This window comes from Anabrus simplex, chromosome 2, assembly GCF_040414725.1.
Source record: "Anabrus simplex isolate iqAnaSimp1 chromosome 2, ASM4041472v1, whole genome shotgun sequence".
NCBI classification, from domain to species: domain Eukaryota; kingdom Metazoa; phylum Arthropoda; class Insecta; order Orthoptera; family Tettigoniidae; genus Anabrus; species Anabrus simplex.
The window spans coordinates 1,150,311,901-1,150,334,777 of record NC_090266.1 but is presented as its reverse complement, the minus strand read 5'-3'; the positions used below and the strand labels follow the sequence as shown (position 1 = coordinate 1,150,334,777).

Below are 22,877 nucleotides of genomic sequence, written 5' to 3'. Positions count from 1 at the left end.
CAACTTGAGTTCACATAATTAACTCGACTAATGACTCTCACTAACAGTTCTACTAAACAACCCAAGACTGTCCTTTATATACCTTGCCTGGCCAGGTTTCCAGAAAAGTATGACACAACATGCTTTCTCGTATCTTGTTGAGTCTCTAATAACCTACACACAAATGAATAGAACATTCTGTAAAACTCGAGTGACATCAGGACAAAGGTGAGTTGTTCTATACTCTACCCTGTGTTGCACATTACATCGAATTTATACATCATACAGGTAATAATAAATGATATACTATTAATTACGTGCTCTTACATTAAATAAAGTTGTATTAACACATTGGAGACCGGGCCCGAGTATGTATCGGGGTGGGGTAACAGCTCAGACTGACCGCGCCCGAGGCTAACTCGGGCCCGCGTATTTATTATATTGTCAACACACCCAGGATGAGAATCGCTCGGAAAGTATACATACTACTTTAAAGAACTTTTATAACAGCTATACCGTGCATTTATGTCCTCTGTCGTTGTTTTCTCGAACTTATAGCAGCTTATTTTTGCTCAAGTTCGCTTCTACACTCCATGATCCCAGCCTTGCTTCCAGCTGCTCAAAGTGCACCCTTTCAGAGTTTTGTTTACATCGTGCAAAGTGTTTAGACTGCGGTTTGTTTCTGCTATAATGATTGGATCATTGCATGAAGGTGGAATTGTAGAGATTTTAGAAGAGATTTTTGATGACAGTGGTTCAGAAGAAGAGGTAGATGATTCAGATTTAGACCCTGATTTCGAACTTCATTTTAGTGACGAAGGTATTTATAACCTATTCTATCATATTCCACCCATGTGTGATTTTGCACTTTGTAGTTTATTTAGGTAATGCTTCACGATCTTCTTATGACTGAATTTTCATTTAGAACGAAGTGACGCAAGTGATGATAATTCAAAGGCAGGGACTGATTCACATTCATCGGGTACTTTTGGTGATTTGGATGCACTTACAACGCCCGTGCAGGTAAAGGAAAAGCGGAAAATGGGAAAGTAACGAGGAAAGAGACATACTGATGGTATCCAATGTGTTCTGTAGCACTTTGTGTCCCTGAATACTTCAAAATATTCTGCACTCAAGCTCATTATTTGTAAGACTTTGTTGTCAGAATATTTTTGTTGTTGCAAAAGGCGTACCGTTGGAAAATGTGTAATGTGAAAAGTATTCACTATATCTTAATGCCACTTTTTAATCTGTAGAATAGACACTTTTAACTTTTTGATGATATATACGTGTTACAATTGCAACCTACCTACTATTTTCTACATTTTTAAAAAAACCTTCAAATATGGCGGTCTGCCTGCCCACATGCCACCTTAAGACACGGTCTTCAATGTGTTAATAAACATACAGCAGGAGTATTGTGACATAACCTCACATGTTCTACTACACAAGACAGATCATACAACACACAAATAATAAATGATAACTGGGCGAGTTGGTCGTGCGGTTTGGAGTGCATGGCTGTGAGCTTGCATCCGGGAGATAGTGGGTTCAAATCCTACTGTCGGCAGCCCTGAAGATGGTTTTCTGTGGTTTACCATTTTCACACCAGGCAAATGCTGGGGCTGTACCTTAATTAAGGCTACGGCCGCTTCCTTCCAACTCCTAGGCCATTCCTATCCCATCGTCGCCATATGACTTATTTGTGTCGGTGCAACGTAAAGCAACCAGCAAAAAAAAAAAAAAAAAAAAAAAAAAAAAAAAAATTAAATAAATAAATGGTACGACCATGATTTATACCAAATAAAGTCTGTACTGACAACCTGTCAAACATAACGTAGATAATAATAATAATAATAATAATAATAATAATAATAATAAATGTAAACAACTTCATAAATCAAAATACTAGCGTATATAGCAACACCTCACAAGTCATAATAATAATAATAATAATAATAATAATAATAATACCCCCCACTCATTGAGCTCGATATTTTCACTATTTACCCATGGGTTTAGAGAATTGTTTCCAAGTTATACTAGTCCAATACACATTTTCATCAAGGTTAGGTGATGCAGTGTGAAGAAGAAAACTGTAACTTTGTGACAGAAGCTTCTGGAGTAATACTACAATTTTTATATATATTTTCAGAGTGAAATTAAACACACTGTCATGTAGTATCTGATTTTGAAAAATAACAAATAAATAAGCCGTAATGTGAGCATCATCTACAAAAACGCAAGTTTTGAACATACTTATAGCCGTTTTAAACCGATTTTAATGTGTATGAGGTTTTTCCGACTTTTACGAAAAATTCGATACGACAACAATCCATTGCAGCGAGGTGGTAAAGGCGCGCTCAGTTCACGCGGAAGGACGTGGGTTTGATTCCCCGCCAGGACGTTGAAAAATTTAAGAAATTACATTTCCACTTCTGGAGGTGCATATGGTCCTGAGGTTCATTCAGCCTACAGCAAAAATGAGTACCAAGTTAATTCCTGGGGACAAAGGCAGCCAGGCATAGAGTTGACCACTCTACCCCATCAAGTGCTGGGGTTACTGATATTGGAAGCTTTTACCTTCCGTCCCACCAAGGATCTTCAAGGCCTGTATGGAAATGACTTGCTTACCTGAGGTATCTCTTCCGTGTGCACCTGTTCCCTGGAGTAAGCTTGCAAAAGTGTGCCCGACATCTCTCTGTTTGAAGGCAGTAATGAAAATAAAGACGATGCTCCAACATCCATAAATTAATGTATGAACGATAATATGGAAAATGTTGATGCTGAGCTGGATGATAAGGACGAGGAGCAGTAGACAGAGCTTGAATAGGTTCAACCTGGCCCTGCAAAATGACAAAAACTGTAAATAACATGTTCTGGTATGCGTTTCACTACTAATACCCTAGTTATCTTGTGGTATACAAACTTAGTACACATTTTAAAAACTACTTTTATGTATCCTTATTGCTTCATGATGTCCAAACGTAAAGTTGTAATGACAATGAATGTTGAAGGATTATTCCAATTATGTTTAGGACCTTTATTTAAAATACTATGTTCTGTTCCATTTAAAGGAATATCAGAAAGATTTTTATTGCAGGGTGAAAGATATGGAGATTACTTGATACTTGAGAAGATACATCGATGTTCACAAAATTGTTTAATCTTAAAGGTTTTATGATTATATAATTTCCTATTAAAGTATCGAAAAGGGACGAACAAATGTTGAATAAAGAGGACAGGAAGAGGCCAAAGACAAACATGAACGTGCATTAAAATGGATGAACTCTTTCTGTTGCTCCCTCTTCCTACACTGAGTTGCCATTGTGTTCATCCTACTTTGTATTCTTCGTCAACATTGATCTGCATTAAGGGCTGTCAGGCAAGTGGCAGATTCTCCTTCAAATGTTTACCCAGACCTTTCTTAAATATACTTTTAAAAGCTCCAAGCGAGATTGTTAGTCTACTAATGTTGGTCTACGCCGCCTCTCCACTGACATCTCAAAACATCCCGCTTAGTTGAGCAGCTCATCTCCTTATTCTGAAGTCTTCCCATCCCAAAATTTGCAACTTTCTTGCAATATGACTCTTTTGTCGGAAATCGCCCAGAACACGTGCTGCTTTCCTTTGAGTCTTCTCCAGTTCTCTTATCGAGTAATACTGGTGTAGGTTCTGTACACTCGAACAATACTCTATTGAGATCTTACCAGAGCCTTAAATGTCCTCGTCTTTACATCCTTAATACAACCCCTGAATACTCGGATAACCATATGAAGGGATTTGTAACCTTTATTTACAACCTTGTTTATGTGATTTCCTTATATTAACTGCTAAGTACTGATCTCCATGGAGGTACATTCACCCCCATCAATACAGTAATTGAAACTGAGAGGACGTTTCCTGTTGGTGAAACTTAAAACCTAATTTTTTTATCCCATTTACCATCGTGCCATTGTCTGCTGTCCATCTCACAACTTTGTCAATATATTTTTGCAGTCGCTAACTTATTTACTACTGTATATGATATTATCTGTGATTCCAGTTCTTTACTCATATCATTTATATACATTAGAAAACATAAAGGTCCAATAATACTGCCTTGTGGAATCCCCCTCTTAATTGTTACAGGATCAGATAGTGCTTCCCCTCCTCTCAGAGTTCTATTTTCTAGAATTTTAGCCACACATTCAAGCACACTTGTATCTAGTACAATAGCCCTCAAATTCATCAGCAGTCTTCCATGATCTATCCAACAAATGCCTTGGATAGGTCAATAGTGATACAGTCAATTTAACCTCCTTAAATTAAAATATCCACTTACTCCAATTCTATAAATTGAGCCTCACTGGAATATCCAATCTGAAACCTGAACTACCATCTATTAAACCCGTTAGTAATTTCACAAACACATACAATATAATTGGAAAGAATGCCTTCTCAGAGCTTACTTCAGTACTTCACCAGTATTATAAACCTCCTCTTCCTGGACATTATCCTTACATCTATCTTCTCATACTGCTGACTGATACTTCTGCCTTCTGTAATTCTTCACGTATACACTGCCCTTGGTCTTTTCTAATCTCCGTAATGTGTTTCTGCCTTAAATTACCTATGCATATGCTTCCATTTTTCACTAAAACTCATGACTGCCAATTACGTTTGCCATCATGTTATTCTTACCTGAATTTTTTGCTAAATTCAATTTTCTAGTAAGTTACCTTCATCTCTCCTTACTTCCACAACCATTCCTAAGTATGTTTCTTTCTAATCTGCAGCACTTCTTAATTTCTTTATAATATCTTTATTTTTCTGTTATAATATAGTGCATCTTTCTCATTCATTACTGTCTTTAAGGGTACAGACCAGTTTACACATTCTTTAACAATCCCATAGGCTGTGTACATTTTTATTTACCACTACCTGTAGTACCCGTCGTTGATAGGACAGTCGCATAACATGTGCATGTTGACACTTTTGTCCACCCCTCATATTGTGCCCCAAATTCTGAGGCACATGTGGGCAAGCCTCTCCCTGTCAGCAGCTTGTCATGACTTACTTGCTTCCTTTCTCTCTATGGCCCTTTACAGTTTCATATATTTTTGCATTATTGCTGATCTTGATTTGATCTCTTCCCTTCGGTATAAAACTGCTCCTGGCATTCAGTGAATGTTTTTTTAAAAATACTGACAGATATAAAAAGCCTTTAAAATGTTGCTGGAATGATCTCCATAGCAATTCTCTTTAAGTATAGAACTAGTTACCAGGTTTTGGGCTTAAACTTTTGCACAACTCCCACTGATATTTCCCTTATTTTTCACTGTTTTGGAAAAAGATTCACCGTGCACTATTTTAATGTAAAACCAACCGTACGAGAGATACATAGTTTTATGCTTTAGGCCACTTCCGAAGGACCCCCTCCTGGTGAAATTTTCTACACAGCATATAGCTAAGATCCCACTTGATGTTACTCTAAACTGAAACACCAAGTTCCATTAAAATCCACCCATCCATTTTCTCATGATTCTATAACAGACACAGACAGACAAATATTAAACTGAACTCTACATAGATCATTACAATGGCATCAGTACTCTTGTTGGAATACAATATTAAGCGTCGTAGTTAAAAGCGATGCTATCATATTGAATGCTTGATCAAATGGAAAATGGCATAGTTTCTCACTTTTCACTAACAATGCTATACTGGCATTCTGACATTGCCAAGTTCCAGAGCTGGAATGACCCGGCCTCCGACAGTGGTGAACACTAGTCTGCTGTTTTCTGTTAAGTTCTCTGCGTTGATATGGACTAAGCTACAAAAGTCTGAACTCGTGAATTTTGTTATCATAGTTGGTATGGTAAAATTGTGTAAGGTATAAATGACTGAAAATTGTATTTTCTGTAACTTTTGTTATGTTTATGAATAGGACCACTAAAAACATAGATACTTGAGAATTAAATTTTAGACCTTCCCTTAAACTACCATTTCACCCTGTGTGAAAAATTATTTATAGCCTAGACTGTAGTGCCTTACTCTCAGACTTTAAATGCCAATTTTCATTCAGTTATGTTCAGCCATTTTCTTGTGATGCGCGTATGTACAGACAGATAGACAGACATGGCTGAAAATTTAAAATTGCAGTTCCTTCTTACTGTGGACATGACCAATACAGAAATGCCATTCTTTTTTTCTGATTCTGAGCAATGTACAGACAAAACTCTTATTTTATATATGTAGATTGTCCATCGATCATAATTACTTTTATTAAATCGCCTGTGCCTCTCATATTAACCATGTGGTATTGCCTAATAGTCCTACTTTTACAAACTTTCTTTCTATTGCATTTATTTTTAACTATGACAAGTTATTTGCCATTTGTTGATCATGCTTTCTGTCATTTGCATTACCTTCCTAATCGACATTTGGTAAATTGAGGTCAGCTGCTACAATAACGTTTCTGCATCATTCCTCACATAACTTATTATCTTGTCCAAAAATTCCTTTCCAGCGTCATCTCCACACTTGTCAAGTCTATACACCCCAAAAACATCAAGTTGCCTATTATCTTAGGTATGAACCTTACATGTAGGATTTCATAATTCTCATCCTTAACTTTTTTGTAGCTTATAAATTCTTTCACCAGTATGAATACTCCCCCTCCTACTGTTCCTAATCTGTCTCCATGATAAACACCCCATCTCCTTGAGAAAATTTCTGCACATCTAATATCATTTCTCAGCCATGATTAGAGTCCTTTTGCACATTTATTTATTTATTTATTTATTTATTTATTTATTTATTTATTTACTTCATTCTATTCCTTTCTTTATTATACTTCTACAATTTAACATAACAATAACAACTTCATCATCCTTATTTGCATTCCAGCACCTTATAATCTCATCACTGCTCACTGGTCCAGCACATTTCCTGAATGTACCTCCGTATAACTCTTCTAAACAAACCCCCTAAATTATACGTACCATTGTGGTTCAAGTGAAGGCCATCTGAATGTAGATACCTATCTCCTATCCAATCTCTGCTCTCTTAAACTTCTCCCGCACTATTCCTACTTGCCTGGTAATGTTGGTACCGATGTGGATAATTCACCTTCTCCTTACTCTCCTCCTTCCCTGCTACTTACCTCAACATCTGCCTTAACCTAATTCCTAGATAACACTGTACTCTGGTTCCCTTACCTCCATATATTTTCCCCACGGGCCTAACAATAGTCACCCATGACCAAAGCCTCAACCCCAACCACCTCATTAGTTCCCCTCCTCTCCTGGTCTTCCGTAACTTCCTTCCTCTTCCTCTCACAATCCTGTTCCACCTCCATCCTTTGCTCTACGTTTCCCTTTCCTACCATTCCCTTTCCTCTTGCTTCGCCCCTCTTCTGTGTCAATTACCTGTTCTCCCACCTTTCCTCTGCTGTTCTCCTTGCAATTATTCATACCAATTCTTAACAGATACATCTCCTTAACTCTCTCCCTGAGGAGAACACTTAGACCTCATTTTTCTTCCCCTGGAAACATTTGCCCACCTGTCTTCGACAATTTCTGCTCTTCCTTCCCCTTCCTCTTGCCTGCCTACTGTATCCTGTACATGTATTGAGGGAGACCTACCTTCATTCCTGTCCTCCATTAAGAGCCTAATTGTCTCCCTCAAACTTGCTCCCTCTTCTCTCATATTCCATAATTCCCACTCAAAATCACAGTTCCCTACACCTGCCTAATGCTGGGGCTGCACCTTAATTAAGGCCACGGCTGCTTCCTTCCTATTCCTAGCCCTTTCCTATCCTATCATTGCCATAAGATCTATCTGTATCCCTGCAACATAAAGCAAATTGTAAAAAAAACATGCCTGTCTCCCTTAGCCATTCTTTTATCTTCTTCAAAGAAATGTGAAGTAATATGAGAATATGAACAGAAATGAATAGCGTATTTTATGAATTAAAATGTTTAATGCTGTATGTTACTCACTAGGTACAAACTGATAAAGTAATTATGCTACACTACTATTTAGGTATGTCTTAATTTTAAAATAATAGGAATAACAGTCTAACTGGAAATGTCGTTGCACTAAATGTGTAAATACCTATGTATTAGTGTTGGTTTGCCCCGTAATTCTGGAAAGCCGGTGCTTTGAAAAGGAAAGAGTTTTCCTTCGGATATTCTATAGCAATGATGATCTCTATAGAGAATACTTCTTTAGCTCTTTTTACATTTATCTTCTCTAACATCATAGGTGCAATATGCTCCTTGTTAGGTAAGAAACAGGCTTAATTATTTCTTTAGATTGCAGTTCATACAAGTTTTCTAGATGTTATTTTTGTATGTTCATCAGTCTCTGTCTTTTCTCAAGTTCCTAAGCCGCTTTAATATGTACCATTCATTGAAAGCTGGAAATAGAGGTTTGTTTTGGTCTTCTGGATGACATATTTGTGGCTGTATTGCTTTTCCTTCCGACATTTGTCTCATGACGTTTGCATTAATTCTGTGATTGTCAGTATCTAATCTCAGTATTAGAAAACCACAAGCTTTGTTTAATTACCAGCAGTGTTAGGGTGTGAAGTTCTAGGCCAGAAATTTCCTTGAGAAGAAATATGCCACAGGAATTCAGTAGTTGTTTGATAAGCCATTTATTATGCAGTACAATAACTTCTCTTGCATCTTGAACAAAAGGTAAATCATCAGACCTATTTTATATCTAAGAGCTTTTATGTATACTGAAGGGTTATTGGGACCAAAAAATATTTATACAGTGTGATTCAGCAGCTCCTTCCAATATCGTTTGCTGCAGCCCAACTAGTGTGCACATGTTTATAGGGGTGCTATTCCCCTGCAGGCATATTGTATCATACTAATGTTCAGTGAGCACATTTTGCACACGATTCTGAACCCTAACGAAATGTTATATCATCCGTTCGCAAAACATGACGCCTTGAAATCGTGTAGCAACGTCCTTTCACCATGCAACTATGTTAATGTGTCGTGCCTCATGACCAGATGTAACAAAGAGGGGAATCGATGCATAAAACTAGGTAACAGTGTAGTAATTAATGTCTTAAACACCGAACCGGATGGCGTATGTACTCTGCTTTCGTCGTACTACCAGCATGTTTCCAGCAGTGTAGTGTAGCGGATGTGGTTAGGCGTTTGCCTAGCAGTCGATGGAATGTGCCATTGGTGATTCTAATCCTGCATCGTTCAAATATTTTTGCATTGGTATGATGTTTGAATACATAAATATAAACCCACGATTGCCACATTCAAACAGAATGACGCTGTTATTCATCTTGTGCCCTGCGCATGCTCTGCTGGTTAGGGCCTGGATGTGCTGTAATTTCTGCTGTCATTTGGCATGTTTTCCACAGAGGAATACATTGACATGCTCCTGTACCAGGAATGGTATCCCGACAGGCGATACCCGGCTGCTACGACATTCTGTAGTGTTCAAAGATGCCTAAGGATAACAGGCGTGATTTCCAACCAGCCACCAGTCCGCGATAGGTCCATTACATCAGATGAAACAGAAGAGGCCATCCTGAAGGCAGCTCGTAATAATCCACACATCAGTTCAAGGGCGATTGCATGATAGATGAACACCAGCTAGCCATCTGTCTGGAGAATACAGCATGAACATAAATTTCACCCATACCATCTTGAGATACACCAAGAGCTCCATGAGTGGGATTTCGATGCTCGAATGGACTTCTGTTGGTGGCTATTAGGCAGGCTGCAAACTGATGCGGCATTTATATCGCATATCTTGTTCTCGGACGAATCGCACTTCCAGAATAATGGGAACGTCAAATCGCCACAACACGCACTATTGTAGTTCGGACAATTCTCACTGGGTGCGACAGGCGGCCCATCAAGTATGATGGGGAGTAAATGTTTTATGTGGAATGTTGGGGGATCACCTGATTGGACCTTATTTCTTTAAGGGCCATTAGACGGGCCCCCACTACCTGCACTTTCTGTGTCAGGAACTCCCACTGCTGCTGGAGGATGTGCCCTTGCACGATCGTTTGACGATGTGGTTGCAACAGGATGGAGCTCCACTACATTAGAATTTGCCCATTCATAACCATCTGAATGAGGAACTGCCGGGGAAATGGATAGGATGAGGAGGCCCTGTTTCTTGGCCCGCCAGATCACCGGATTTAATGCCGTCAGACTTCTTCTAGTGGGGACATTTGAAGAAAATCGTTTACACTCAAGCACCGCTAAACCCCGACCAGCTCCGGCTACTTATCACGGACGTCTGCCAAGCAATTACACCTGGAATGCTTCAGCGCGCAAGACGCTCTATTGGACACCGGGCCCGAATGTGCATAAACCAAAACGGTCATCACATTGAGCAGTTGCTGCGATAAAACATTGTCAGGGCAGTTGTGTTCCTATTATTTCCGGTCTGTATGTGTCCAGCCTGCTAACTAATCGGCCCTTCTTAGGGCCACAAACACATTCATTCACACACAATTTGCATGAAAGCAGGTATTGAACTTGCATTGCGTGCAGTAGGTATTAAACAAATATTTCAAAAATTTGTTATCTTCATCCCGGACTCGAACCTCCCACCTGACATGCAAGCCCGCTCTGCTACCCCTTTACCAACTACACTACGGTTCCATACGGCACGCCGGGCAGCGTATAGCAAGTATTAGGTTGACTGCAGTCACAATATCAATTTAGTGTTTCGCCGGCGTGTCAGGTTCATATGATCTAGAAGGCACACGCATGGCGTCCTATCATGGTGAGGTGGTAAATACCAAGATGTTAGGTTGTGTTGTCTGAGCATACCGGCAGGGCAGATGTTTTCAGGACGGAAGGAATATTGTGGGTTGCATAAAACTACATTGGAAGGGGCGGCTGAATCATGCTGTATAACTACTTATGGTACTGTACCTATTGTTTGAAAGACATTTTGTTAATAATTAGAGAACACGCTCTTTTGACTTCATTCAGCCTTTCCCTTTCTAATTGAAGCGTGGCTTTCACTAGGTCTTTTACACCTGTTTCACATGACGTATCCCAGTGTACGCCTTGATTTAATTTTTTAAAAATTGTCTCTAGCATACTTGTACCGTTCAGGTGAAATCATTTGCCAGGTACACATTATTTTAAAGAATTTTCTGGCCATCTGTGCAGTTTCTTTTACTAAAGTTTAAAATTTTATCTGAAATAAAGTAATACCTTATATTGGAAGGGTTAGTTCAGTAATTTCTAGCAGATATCTAAATGTGCAGTGCTGATTGTTATATTGGTGTAATTGCCTCTGTAGGGATTCTAGCTCCGTTCCTATTTTTTAAACTTAATTATTTGCATGCAACAGTTTTATTCTTGCTGACAAACATTTTGCGACTCTTAAGTAATCATTTTGAGTATTATATTTGGTCTGAACTTCATAGGGACTTGCTTTTATGATAGGTCAAATTGGTACAATGCATGTTGTATCGGTCTCTATCACATCTTCCTGTTTCTGCCATAGTAGAAACATCATTATTGCCTTGACCATGTACTGTTTGTACTCGTCATCTAACTTCCTCTTTTCCACGGTTCACATGTGTTACAATTGTTCTCCTTTATGGGGTTATTTTAGGTATTTGTGTTCTTCAAACACAGTAGGGGAAATATTATCCTTCAGTTTCTTTATTTTCAACCCATGGCGAAAATGGGATTGAGGAAAATGCTGCTTACATATGAAAGAAATTCTTGTCTTAAAATTAGGTACAAATATATTGGACTGAGCCTATTTTGTCTGAGCTCTTATGGCATGGAAATTTGTGAAATGAAATCCCCTTTACTTCCCTACTCTTACTCCGGCAGTATGGCATACACCAGTACAAAATCGTAGCTAACCATGCTATCCATCACCTACGACAATTAAACATTATTACTTCTGGATACATTCATATGAACGCAAAGAATAATTAAAATATTGAAACACAGTTATTTAATTTGAACTTTGGAAACGTGTGCAATAGACATTCATACCTAGGTTCCTAAAGAGTAAGGGAAATGCTTGCCTAGTGGAACTAAGAAAGCCATCAAGAGGGACATCCTCCTAGCACTCCCATGAGAAAAACTTCAACTAAAAGATGTTCGCTGCTTAGCATGGAAGTGGAGGCACATGACAAGGTGCTATAAGTACAGCAAACGGTGGTGCTTTGACATAATGTTCAGTGGAATAATTCCATTGGGTTGCCACATACCACTCCTGATAATTCAGGACTATCTCAAGGCTTCTTGTTAATGAGACATCCTCCAGCCCATTTTAGGAGCATATCACAGGCATTGCAGTGAAGAATTAACTTTCATGTATGTATTTCTTCATTATGCCAATATCACTTGACTCAACTGACCTGTTTACTACCCACAGACTTGAATCCTGTTGAACATGCCTGAGATTGTAAGAAATAAATTGACAAGAGGGTCCACCTTTTCAATACAATATATCAAGTAAATAATATTACATCCATCTTGCGACTTGTTTCAGCCACTTAGTGGCTATCTTCAGCAAAAATAAAATTAAACAGATTATGTGATAACTAAAACATGTATACAAGACAAAGACAATGTTTCAGGAATAATTATAACATTAAAATACATATAAAACAAAAATTATTGTTGTGATCTTCTTGTCATAATATGATGTCTTTAAGTAGAGTTAGGACCTCAGACAGTGAAGTAAATCTGGAAATTAGAGCGAGAATTAGGAATGAATAAACAAACAGAAAAGAAATTACAAAGGAGATAAATATTATATACGAGACTCACCTCTATAGTGAAATGTACAGTCTGATGTGAAACACTGATATGCTGGAGGAAGCTGGCAGGTCATGGAAACAAGCATTTAATTGGTGACCTTAATATTTCAGAAGCATTCGTAGGTCCACTTGGAAGAATGAACCAGCCAGCCACTGGCTATTACTCTCTTATATTCTAAGCGACTGACCTGTTGTAGGAAGCAGGCAGTGGAAACAAAGGAGATAGGGAGAGGAGTGGGGAGGAGAGAATGAGATACACCGTGCTTTTAGCATCCCGCTGTCTAAAGAAGAACTTAGAAACAAATTAAAACACCATTCGCAGTATAGCTAAATTTAATGGCTACCACAACTCCTTTATAGAGAAAATCATTAATAAACATAAACACAAACCTTCAACCATCTTAACAAAAGGAAAAACTCAACAATAAAAAGCATGACGTCAGAATAGCCTTTCAAAACTTATAAAAGAAACACAGATATTTTACACAGTACCATTTCTATTTTTTATAGCAACAAGTTCACAAAGTCAAGTGTTTGTAGACTCAATTGCAATAATTGTGATGCACCTTATGTTTGTCAGACAGGTAGGAGCTTCCATACAAGATACTTAGAGCATGTTACCACCCTGAAATAAAACAGATTTTTGTCCATGGGACAGCACATGGGTGATACTAACGATTAGTTCACCAATATCAACCAGGACATGAAAATTCTCAAAGTTATAGAAAAAGGCCCGCTGCTCAATATATGGAATTTTTTTCATCTGGAACAGTTTTTCAATCGTAACTTAAATCTAAATGAAATTTCATAGAAGTCAAACATTTTATTTGACCTTTTAATTCCTGTCTTTAGTAATCATGTCTGAGATAAAAATAATTCTTTCTTTTATACTCTCTTTAAATTCCCCTCTCAGCAGCAGTCTTTCTTTCCACATCCTTGTACCCCATCTTAGACACCTCTTCTCTCCTCCCTCACCCTCCCCTCCCACCCATCCCCCTTCCTTTTCACTCCCTTCTTTAACCTCTCTCCCTATCTCCTTTGTTTCCATTGCCTGCTTCCTACAACAGGTCAGTGCTTGTTTCCATGACCTGCCTGCTTCCTCCAGCATTTCACTGTAGAGGTGAGTCTCGTAAATAATGTTTATCTCCTTTTGAATTTCTTTTCTGTTTGTTTATTCATTCCTAATTCTGGCTATCATTTCCAGATTTTCTTCATTACTTGAGGTCTTAACTCTACTTAAAGAGATCATATTATGACAAGAAAATCACAACCATAATTTTTGTTTTATATGTATTTTAATGTTATAATTATTCCTGCAACATGTCTTTGTCTCGTATACATATCTTTAGTTATCACATAATATGTTTAATTTTATTTTGGCTGAAGATGGCCACTAAGACTGATGTAATATTATTTACTTGATACAGTGTATTGAAAAGATCAAAAGGTATTGTAAATTTATTTCTTATAATAGTACTTCAATATGAAACAAAAAGGAAATGTATAGCTTATAATGCTTGAGATTGTTTAAAACAAGCTGTTCTTGGACATCCTCAACAGACCACACACAATCTACAAAAACTATGCAAAATTTCCATTGAGAACTTTGACCAATAATGACTTAACAGGCTTTTGGTGATATACCAAGAGAGAAAAGTGTGTATCATTGCAAGGGTCTAAGTTACTAGGTATTAAATATGATGAGGTTGAATTATACAATGCAAACTGAGGAACCAATTGAAATTGTATACACAATACATTTATATGTTTGGCATCTACTTTACAGTTCACTCTTCTTCTTCTTCTTCTTCTTCTTTTATGACCACATAGGATAACTTTAGTCAGTCCGTCGTTCAGGTCTCTTTGAAGGGATTGTTTGGGCTTTGCGGTCCTCCCAGTACTTCTTCAGACGCTCCGATCTTCGTGCCCTTTCCTCAGTTGAAAATGTGCGTGTTGTTGGTTTGTTTTGTGTAAGGGTAAAGCGGAGGTTTGTATTCTTGAGTTTTGTATTCAATTTTATCTTATTTTTGGTGTCTTCTGTTGTAAGGCCTATTTCCTTCAGATCCTCTCTTACTTCTCTGATCCATTTACATCCTGTTGTGGTATTTTTTGAGACGAGATTGTGTTGTACTAGTTGTTTCAGAAGTCTCGAGTCCTGCATCCTCATGATATGTCCAAAGAATCCCAGTCTCCTCTTACGCATAGTATCTGTAATGGGTTCTAGCTCTTTGTACACGACTTTGTTAGGTATTAACCGCCACTGTCCATCTTTCTGATATTTTTTGTTGATACAGGTTCTTCCAATCCTCCTTTCAATTTTCTGAAGTCTGTCAGTCTTTGATTGTTTATTCAGGTAAAAGAGTGTTTCTGCTGCATATGTAGCTTCCGGTTTTATAACTGTGTTGTAGTGTTTTATTTTTGTATTTATTGATAGACATTTCTTTTTGTAGATATCCCATGTTAATTTTTGTGCTTTAGCTAATCTATTTGTTCTTACTTGGATTGAGATTTTTTCATTTAAGTTATGTGTTATTACTTCTCCAAGATATTTAAACTGAGTTACTATTTTGATTTTATTACCATTTATGGTGACTTCTTTCAGCTGTGTTGGTTTTTGGGGCATAATTTCTGTTTTTTCAAATGATATTTCACAGTTCACTCTATAAATAATGCATAACTTTTTGTACAATATATTCATTTATACAGTGGCTTTTACTTTTGAAACAAAGGGGATGAAATGTCATTCATTTATTTATTTATTTATTTAGTTATTTATTTATTTATTTATTTATTTAACCTAAATGGCAAGATTATGAATTACACAGTTCCACAGTGAAATAGGTATTTATAATAGAGTAGAACAATGCAAACTTAAAAATTATACATGAAAGAGCAACGAAGAAAAAACTAATAACACAAGTAGCAGAAGACAATTAAAACGAATATGATAAATGTAGGGGAAACAACAATTAACAATTTAATTGCAAATGAGAAGAATGAGGAAAATTAAAGGTAAAGTAAAATGAAGATGAGAACTTACAGCTACGCACAGTAAGATAAATACTGATATGACGGATATGTAACGGTACAGTACAATAAAAAATAAATAACTATTACATTATGTACAATAGAGGGAGCAGCAGTGATAAGAACGGAAGGTGAAAGGAAGGAGCTAGGCTTAGTGCCAGGAGTGTCCAAGGACATGTTTGTCTCACCTGGTGCAGGTCAATCATTCAATCAATCAATACTGATCTGCATTTAGGGTAGTCACCCAGGTGGCAGATTCCCTATCTGTTGTTTTCCTAGCCTTCTTTCTATTTGATGCCCATCGACCTGCACGCCTGGCTGTGTGGCGATGATGATGATGATGATGATGATGATGATGATGATGATGATGATGATAGGGAGAGGGTGAAGCCCAGTGTCAGCACATAGCCTACCCTTTTCAAATAACACCAAGGGGTCTGCTCAAGGCTTAACGTTGCCATCCGACAGACAAATCACCCTCAACAATGTCATATGCCCTCACTTCATATGAACACTGCAGAGAGGTTTGGGACTGAATCCAGACTTTTGGCATGCGATCTGTTGATTATAAATTGTATTCCACCAGCGGCACTAAAACCAGCTAACCACGGTGTCAGACCACACAGAATTGATGCCTTAACGATCATGGCCACCAGGTAGACTGATTAGCTATTAAATAGGTGAGCCATAAGTTGCATTACATGCCCGTTATTTCATACCATTGTTTTCATGAGTAATTTCCCCCTTTGTATCCATACCGTTGTGATTCTATACCTCTAATTTTCACAGACAAATTAATATTAAATGCCCTATATTATGACAAAAATTGATTGAATTAGAGGATGTTCACGTATCATTTATACTAGTAAAATCACTACTATGGAAAAGTAGGGGAATATTCTAACTTTGAGTCCTGTCACACTTTCTATTGTCAAAACTTCACATCATGGCATTAATTGAAGAGATATAAGATGTCAAATGACTTGAATCATTCGGCGGTTTTTGAGTGGCGAGTGTTATTTGAGCACTGAATCCTATAAACTGAATACTTTGGGTGTAAAGGTAGCGCGCCTCCCTCTTACCCGGAGGCCCCGGGTTTGATTCCCAGCCAGGTCAGGGATTTTTACCTGCATCTTAGGGCCGGTTCGAGGTCCACTCAGCCTACGTAATTACAATTGAGGCGCTATCTGACGGTGAGATGGCGGCCCCTGTCTAGAAAGCCAAGAATAATGGCCGAGAGGATCCGTCGTGCTGACCACACGACACCTCGTAATCTGCAGGCCTTCGGGCTGAGCAGCGGTCGCTTGGTAGGCCATGATCCTTTGAGGCTGTTGTCTTTTTTAAGGAATCAAGGGTAGTGTTGTTCGGTAGTTGGCAGTTGTTAGCCTCTTGCTAGTTACTGAAGTACATAAATGTTGATTAATACATGTAAAAAATATTTTTTTTAAATTAAATATTGAAAATAGTCAGTCTCTAAGTAAATCAATTTAATATTTGCGTTGAGCTGTTATTTTGACATGGGCTCGTTTGAATTATGACAAGGTGAAAATCATGTTTTCATTCTTGTCTAACTCTTGAAGTATGGCTATGATTGCCTGTAATTTTGGTAACAAGATTGATATAAAGGTAGGTAACATCAAGGTAATCAGCCCTGATAGACTGTATGGGTAACCTACCTTGAGTGTTCCCTGTTCCTTGATGAATTGGGAAGAAAATTTGGTCACTACTTATGTTAGAATTATAAGGCCACGAGGTGACAGATTACTTGATAAATTAGTTATGCTGTTTAAGGTCTCTTTTTTCACACTGTACAATTGAATTTTACCTCTTTTACTACTTTGTTAATCTGGTGTTTACTTTAGCATAAATGTAATAGCAAATTCTGAAATTGGTATTACAGTCCTTTATTTCTGCAACATTTATTATGGGCAACAAACTAGTCCCACGTACACAACAGTGCTACATCAGCACTCTATCCTAAATATAATGCAAGACCTTACTAATAATTAATGACAATTATGTACATATTTACAAACCTTCTTCTGACAGCCTGTTTCAATCTGCATTGTGGGGTGGGTGTTGGAGCTTTTTATCTGGGAGTGAGATATCATTCCTGAGTCAGACAGAATGATTGTAAAATCCTGAGAGGTATGCAGTTGAAGGGGGCAGGGGAGGGATCAGTGATTACTCCCAATTTTTGGCGGGCAGAATGAAAGGAGAAAGAAATGTAACTTTAAAGCTTTTCAGACTCTTGAAAACACTAATCATAACACTATAACATACCTGTAAAAAAAAAAAAAAAAAAAAAAAAACACTATTAAACAACGAATAGCACGTTTCATTCTACAAGAACATCCTTTGATTTTACCATATCACTTTAAATCATGTGCATGGCAATCATCATTTGTCTTGCTGTTCATAACATCATCATATCACAATGATTGGCAAGTTTACACAAAGTAAACAGTATTGTACATTTCCAAAAGCACAAAATCCTGGGCAGATCAGATAATTTATTAATAAACTTTGAAGTTGTTAGAAAATGTCATTGAAGTCTTTACAGGTTAATTATATCGGAGCATATTTGAATTTCTTAATGATCTGTTTTCTTCAAATATGATCTTGGATAGGAATCTTGTAGCTGTAAATTTGGTTTTGGGAGATAGTCGGTTCAAACCAGCCGCATTGTATCTGAAAATCTACGAGTAAGGTCTTATGTTAAACACACAGCAGAAGGATGATTATCCTGGATGGTGATGGTAAACTGTATATACTATTCACTTTGAATTACTCGTAGGTAATTCAGAGTTGGATTACAGAGCAGAGTGGACGTGCATGTTAACATGCTCTGGATATGGAGACAAGTTCTTCCTTCGGGAGGAAGATGGGTTTGATACCCCAACGGCTGTTCTGATAATGGTTTTCTGAGGTTTCCCATTTTCACTTCCAGGCAAATGCCGAGACAGTTCCTATTCATAGACCACAGCCAATTAATTGATTCCTTCCACCTCCTTACCCAGTTTCATTCACCATCATTCCTTTCATCTTCATTAGCTCCTTAACTAAGGTTGGCATGAGGTAGGGCATCTGGCTTTAAAAACGTACCATACAATCTCATCTCTCCTCATCCCCGACCCATATCAGGAACAGGAACTAAGGTGTAGACATACAATTTGGAGTTGGATTAAATTTTAATTTCTGTTTTGTATAATTTCATATTAAAGGACCACAAATCTTTATTTGGTATATGATCATTATGTACACTTCCTGACACAAAAACTGATTGGCTGAAAATGTTTTAAAAAGTCCCCAAGTACAGGAATGACCAAAAGGCATAGAGCACATTATCGTAGAGATTTCTTGGCTGGTTAATATACAGATCTATACTTTCTCAATGAAAGGCTGTTCTTCTATTCTTTTAGAACTAGTTCAAATGATAATATTCACTACAAATAGCTAAACACTGCTCTTCGCTTCCCTAACATAAAAGAACTAGCAAGTATATTGGCAGTATGTATTGGACAAATATATTTTAAAAAGTAAGACAAGAAATATTTCATTTCAAAAGACAATAGGAGACCAGGAATATGAAGTTTTATGCTGATTCTTCGGTACCGGTGTCCTCTGTTTTTGTGTTAAGAGGTGTTTACTGCATACCCCTTGTGCCTTGTCATTTTCTCTCTTCATAAAATTTATGGTGATTTTTATGAATTTTCAGGTATGTGTTGGAAGGCTACAATGCTCTGTCCTGGCTGGCCTTGGATTCTAATACTAGAGATCGTCTTTCATGCCTTCCTGTGCACATCCAGGCACTAATGCAGTTGTATCACATGACTTCTGCACTCGTCTGACCTGCGTAGAGTCGTTGAAAAACTGTAAATTAGGAAATTTGTGGATTTGGATGCTGCTCGATATTAGCAGTGTTATGTAACATTAATCAGCTGAATTAAAATTCATTATAGGCTGGTGATGGTGAAATTTTAAGGAAGTTGGCATACCCTATAGCAATATTAAATAATAATTTAAGCATGTGATCGAGACAATTTGGTGTTTTAAGGAAGTTTTCCCAAATGCTGATCAAACCGTAGTGTCTAGTGATCTGAACTACAAGTTACCACACCAAGAGTGGTGTAGAAGAAACATCACCACTCCAAAATGCATTTCATCTGTTCATATGTTGTGTAGGGTGAAGGTGTCAGTTAAACACTGTTAGAATCGTATTGTATAAATCAGGTATATGAAATATGAAGTTCCAGCAATAATGTTTCTATATTTTTTTATTTATTTTTTTCACTTTCAGTGGCTATATCATGATCTTGTGTAATAAGTAAAATTTATGGAGATTGTTCCATTTTATTGCTGTTAGGAATGATGACAATCATGTGGAGTTCATTTCTATAAAAGCAATGTATTATATTATTTCTCCCAGACTCCGCATAACTAAAGTAGCCAAAGATAACAAAGTTAAAATTTTTTATATAGTTAGCAAAATAAAGAGATCAAAACAATCCCATGCTGTGAAAGCTACCAAAGCAAAATGTTAGATTTTATATGTATAATATAAAAAATGTAATGGAATGATCATGTGTCACATCACAATGTCAGTTAAGTCAGTTTTTTGGCTTGTGTTATTTATTATTAAAAAATTTATAACTGATGCGTGATTCTAGAACCACTTATAATGCAGGGGGCCAAGTCAATTTAGCCACGAAGAAACTAATTCTACTCCAAAGTGCTACTAGGCTGCCATTTAAGAAAAATACTGTTTAGAATTTACTTTACTTTTAGTGCATTGAACATCTAAATCAACATATAAGGAAGCTTGCAGGGATGTGTTGATCAGAACTTGTGTAGCCCAGCCTTAAAGAAGGCTTTTCTGTGATACCTTGCCCTTCAGCAGTGATGCTTGTTTTTTTTTTTAAATCTCAGGCATGAAGACACAGTTAGAGCCTAACTAACAGAAAAAGAGACCTTATTGAAGCTTTTTCTTCTGTTTTTACACTCACTAAGGGAAAGGGAACTTGTATGATAATTATACCATATTAAATATAAATTTATATATATATGAAACAAATGACTTATAGGAAATTCAAATAGTACAAACTATTGAATCGATGCTAATTGACCTCGTGCAGTGTGCCTGTGTGTACAAAAGAACAGTGTGACTGTGTGCATGAGATGATATTTGAAGGTGTACATTTTGTACAGATAAAAAGTATTCTAGTTCTGCAACATTGTTATATTAATATAAGTGAGGTTGGCTGTAGATTATAGGATTTTTAAATTAAAAATTGTTCGGGGCATTTTTTTAAAGTAATTATGTATTTTAACATTTTTAAAAGAAAAGACTGCAAATAAGCACATACGTTAATTACCTTTTGTGTGCAACGGTTTAGAGAATGATGTAACATTTTTCCTCTTGTAATTTTTGTTGTATTTTTGTTGATTTTTTAGCCTCCCAAGTACAATCATATTTGTTACGGGATCGTTGACGAATAAAAAGTTGTAATATTTTATTTCCAATGAAGAGACCTATCAGTGTGCAGATGCCCAGTAAATTATTTATTAATGTACATATTAATTAGCATTACACTGTTGGTCTATTCGCACTTGTACAGCGTTCACCCCAAAGAGCAGTGTACAAAGAATCACTGTTATGTAATAACTGCAAGTGGGGGAACAATGAACTTGTTAAATAAACATTTTATAAGGGTGACTAGTCACCTAAGGTGATCATGTCATTCCTTTTTGTTATTAGTCTGTATATGTATGTATAAATTCTTTTATATATATATATGTATATCTATATATAATAGATATATATATACACACACACACACACCTGATTCTTTTACAGATGACACCTTGGTGGTGAAAAATATGTATATAGTTATAATTTAATTTGTTTTTGCCTCAGGCATTTTCTAAATCATTTAGCCTCCTCTCTCGCCTGTGTTGTTTTGATGTAAAATCATTATGAAAAGAAACCACTGCAGGGATTTACCAGGAATTGGGACTCAAAAATGAATATAACTCCCCTCATAATTATGTAATCTTTTTTTGAAACCATAAATATAAATACTACTGCTTTTCCCCTTATGTTATTAAGACTTATTTAAATGAACACCTTTTAAATGAAATTCATAAAAAGAGTTATTTCAGTTTCTATAGAAACTCAGTTTTCAAAATCTAAACTGTAGGAAGATGAATGAATATTGTAAAATAAATATGTCAGAAAGTCTTGAGACTTTACAACTTTTGTACATGATGTTTATTGTGGTGGCAAATTTCATACAATGTTTTGTTACCGAACACATGCTCATTGGAGGCTTGAATTAAAAAAAAGTATTTAAAAAATGGAACTTAGGACCAATTAATAAGCTGAAATCCTTCTGCATCACTTAACTTCCTTATTGCATATAGCCTTAGAACATTGAAAAATTCATAAAGAAGACATCCATTATATCAGTTTCAGTTCTTTGGTTGGTGTTCTTGTCACCCTATTAAAGAAGGTGTTTGGTGCAGAAGGACTACAGCTTTTCAACCCCTGCCGTATCATTTGACTGCAGCACTGGATGTTACTGTAGCAAGTCATGTGCTTTGCTCAGTCATTACAACACATCAAGAGTACATGAGAAAGAATGCTGATTGTAGTATTTATTATTTGGAATTATTATTATTATTATTATTATTATTATTATTATTATTATTATTATTATTATTATTATTATTATTATTATTATTATTATTATTATTATTAATTTGTATGGAGAGGAGAGAGTTGTTTTATAATGATTTCCCTAATAACTAAAACATATCTATGGTTGTTACAGTGCAATACATATTTTATATTACTTTTCTGAGTCATGATTCATGTTAAGCTACCTTATAAATGTCTGTGCATTATATGCATAGATATTTTCATAACCCTTTGCATTTACTGTGAACAACTGTGGACATGAATTCATTAGGACTCATTGTGTGTACTTAATAGAAACCATCAGTTGATACGGGTAAATAACACATTCCTGTCCAGTAGCCTTCTGTAGCAATGCCAGCAGAGTGTTTCTTGTAAGTTGATAGGTAAGATAGG

The 22,877-nt window shown here is 36.7% G+C and overlaps 1 protein-coding gene across 2 annotated transcripts in view; it reads left to right on the top strand.

Moving 5' to 3' along the window:
• skd (mediator complex subunit skuld) overlaps positions 1-22,146 on the top strand; it is an 888,725-nt gene extending 866,579 nt beyond the window's left edge. For both annotated transcript variants that reach the window (XM_067142112.2, XM_067142111.2), the window contains one exon: positions 19,503-22,146. In XM_067142112.2, coding sequence (XP_066998213.1) covers positions 19,503-19,635 — 133 coding nt within the window. In that variant the 3' untranslated portion in view covers positions 19,636-22,146. The remainder of the gene's footprint in view (positions 1-19,502) is intronic.
• The last annotated feature ends 731 nt before the right edge of the window (positions 22,147-22,877 follow it).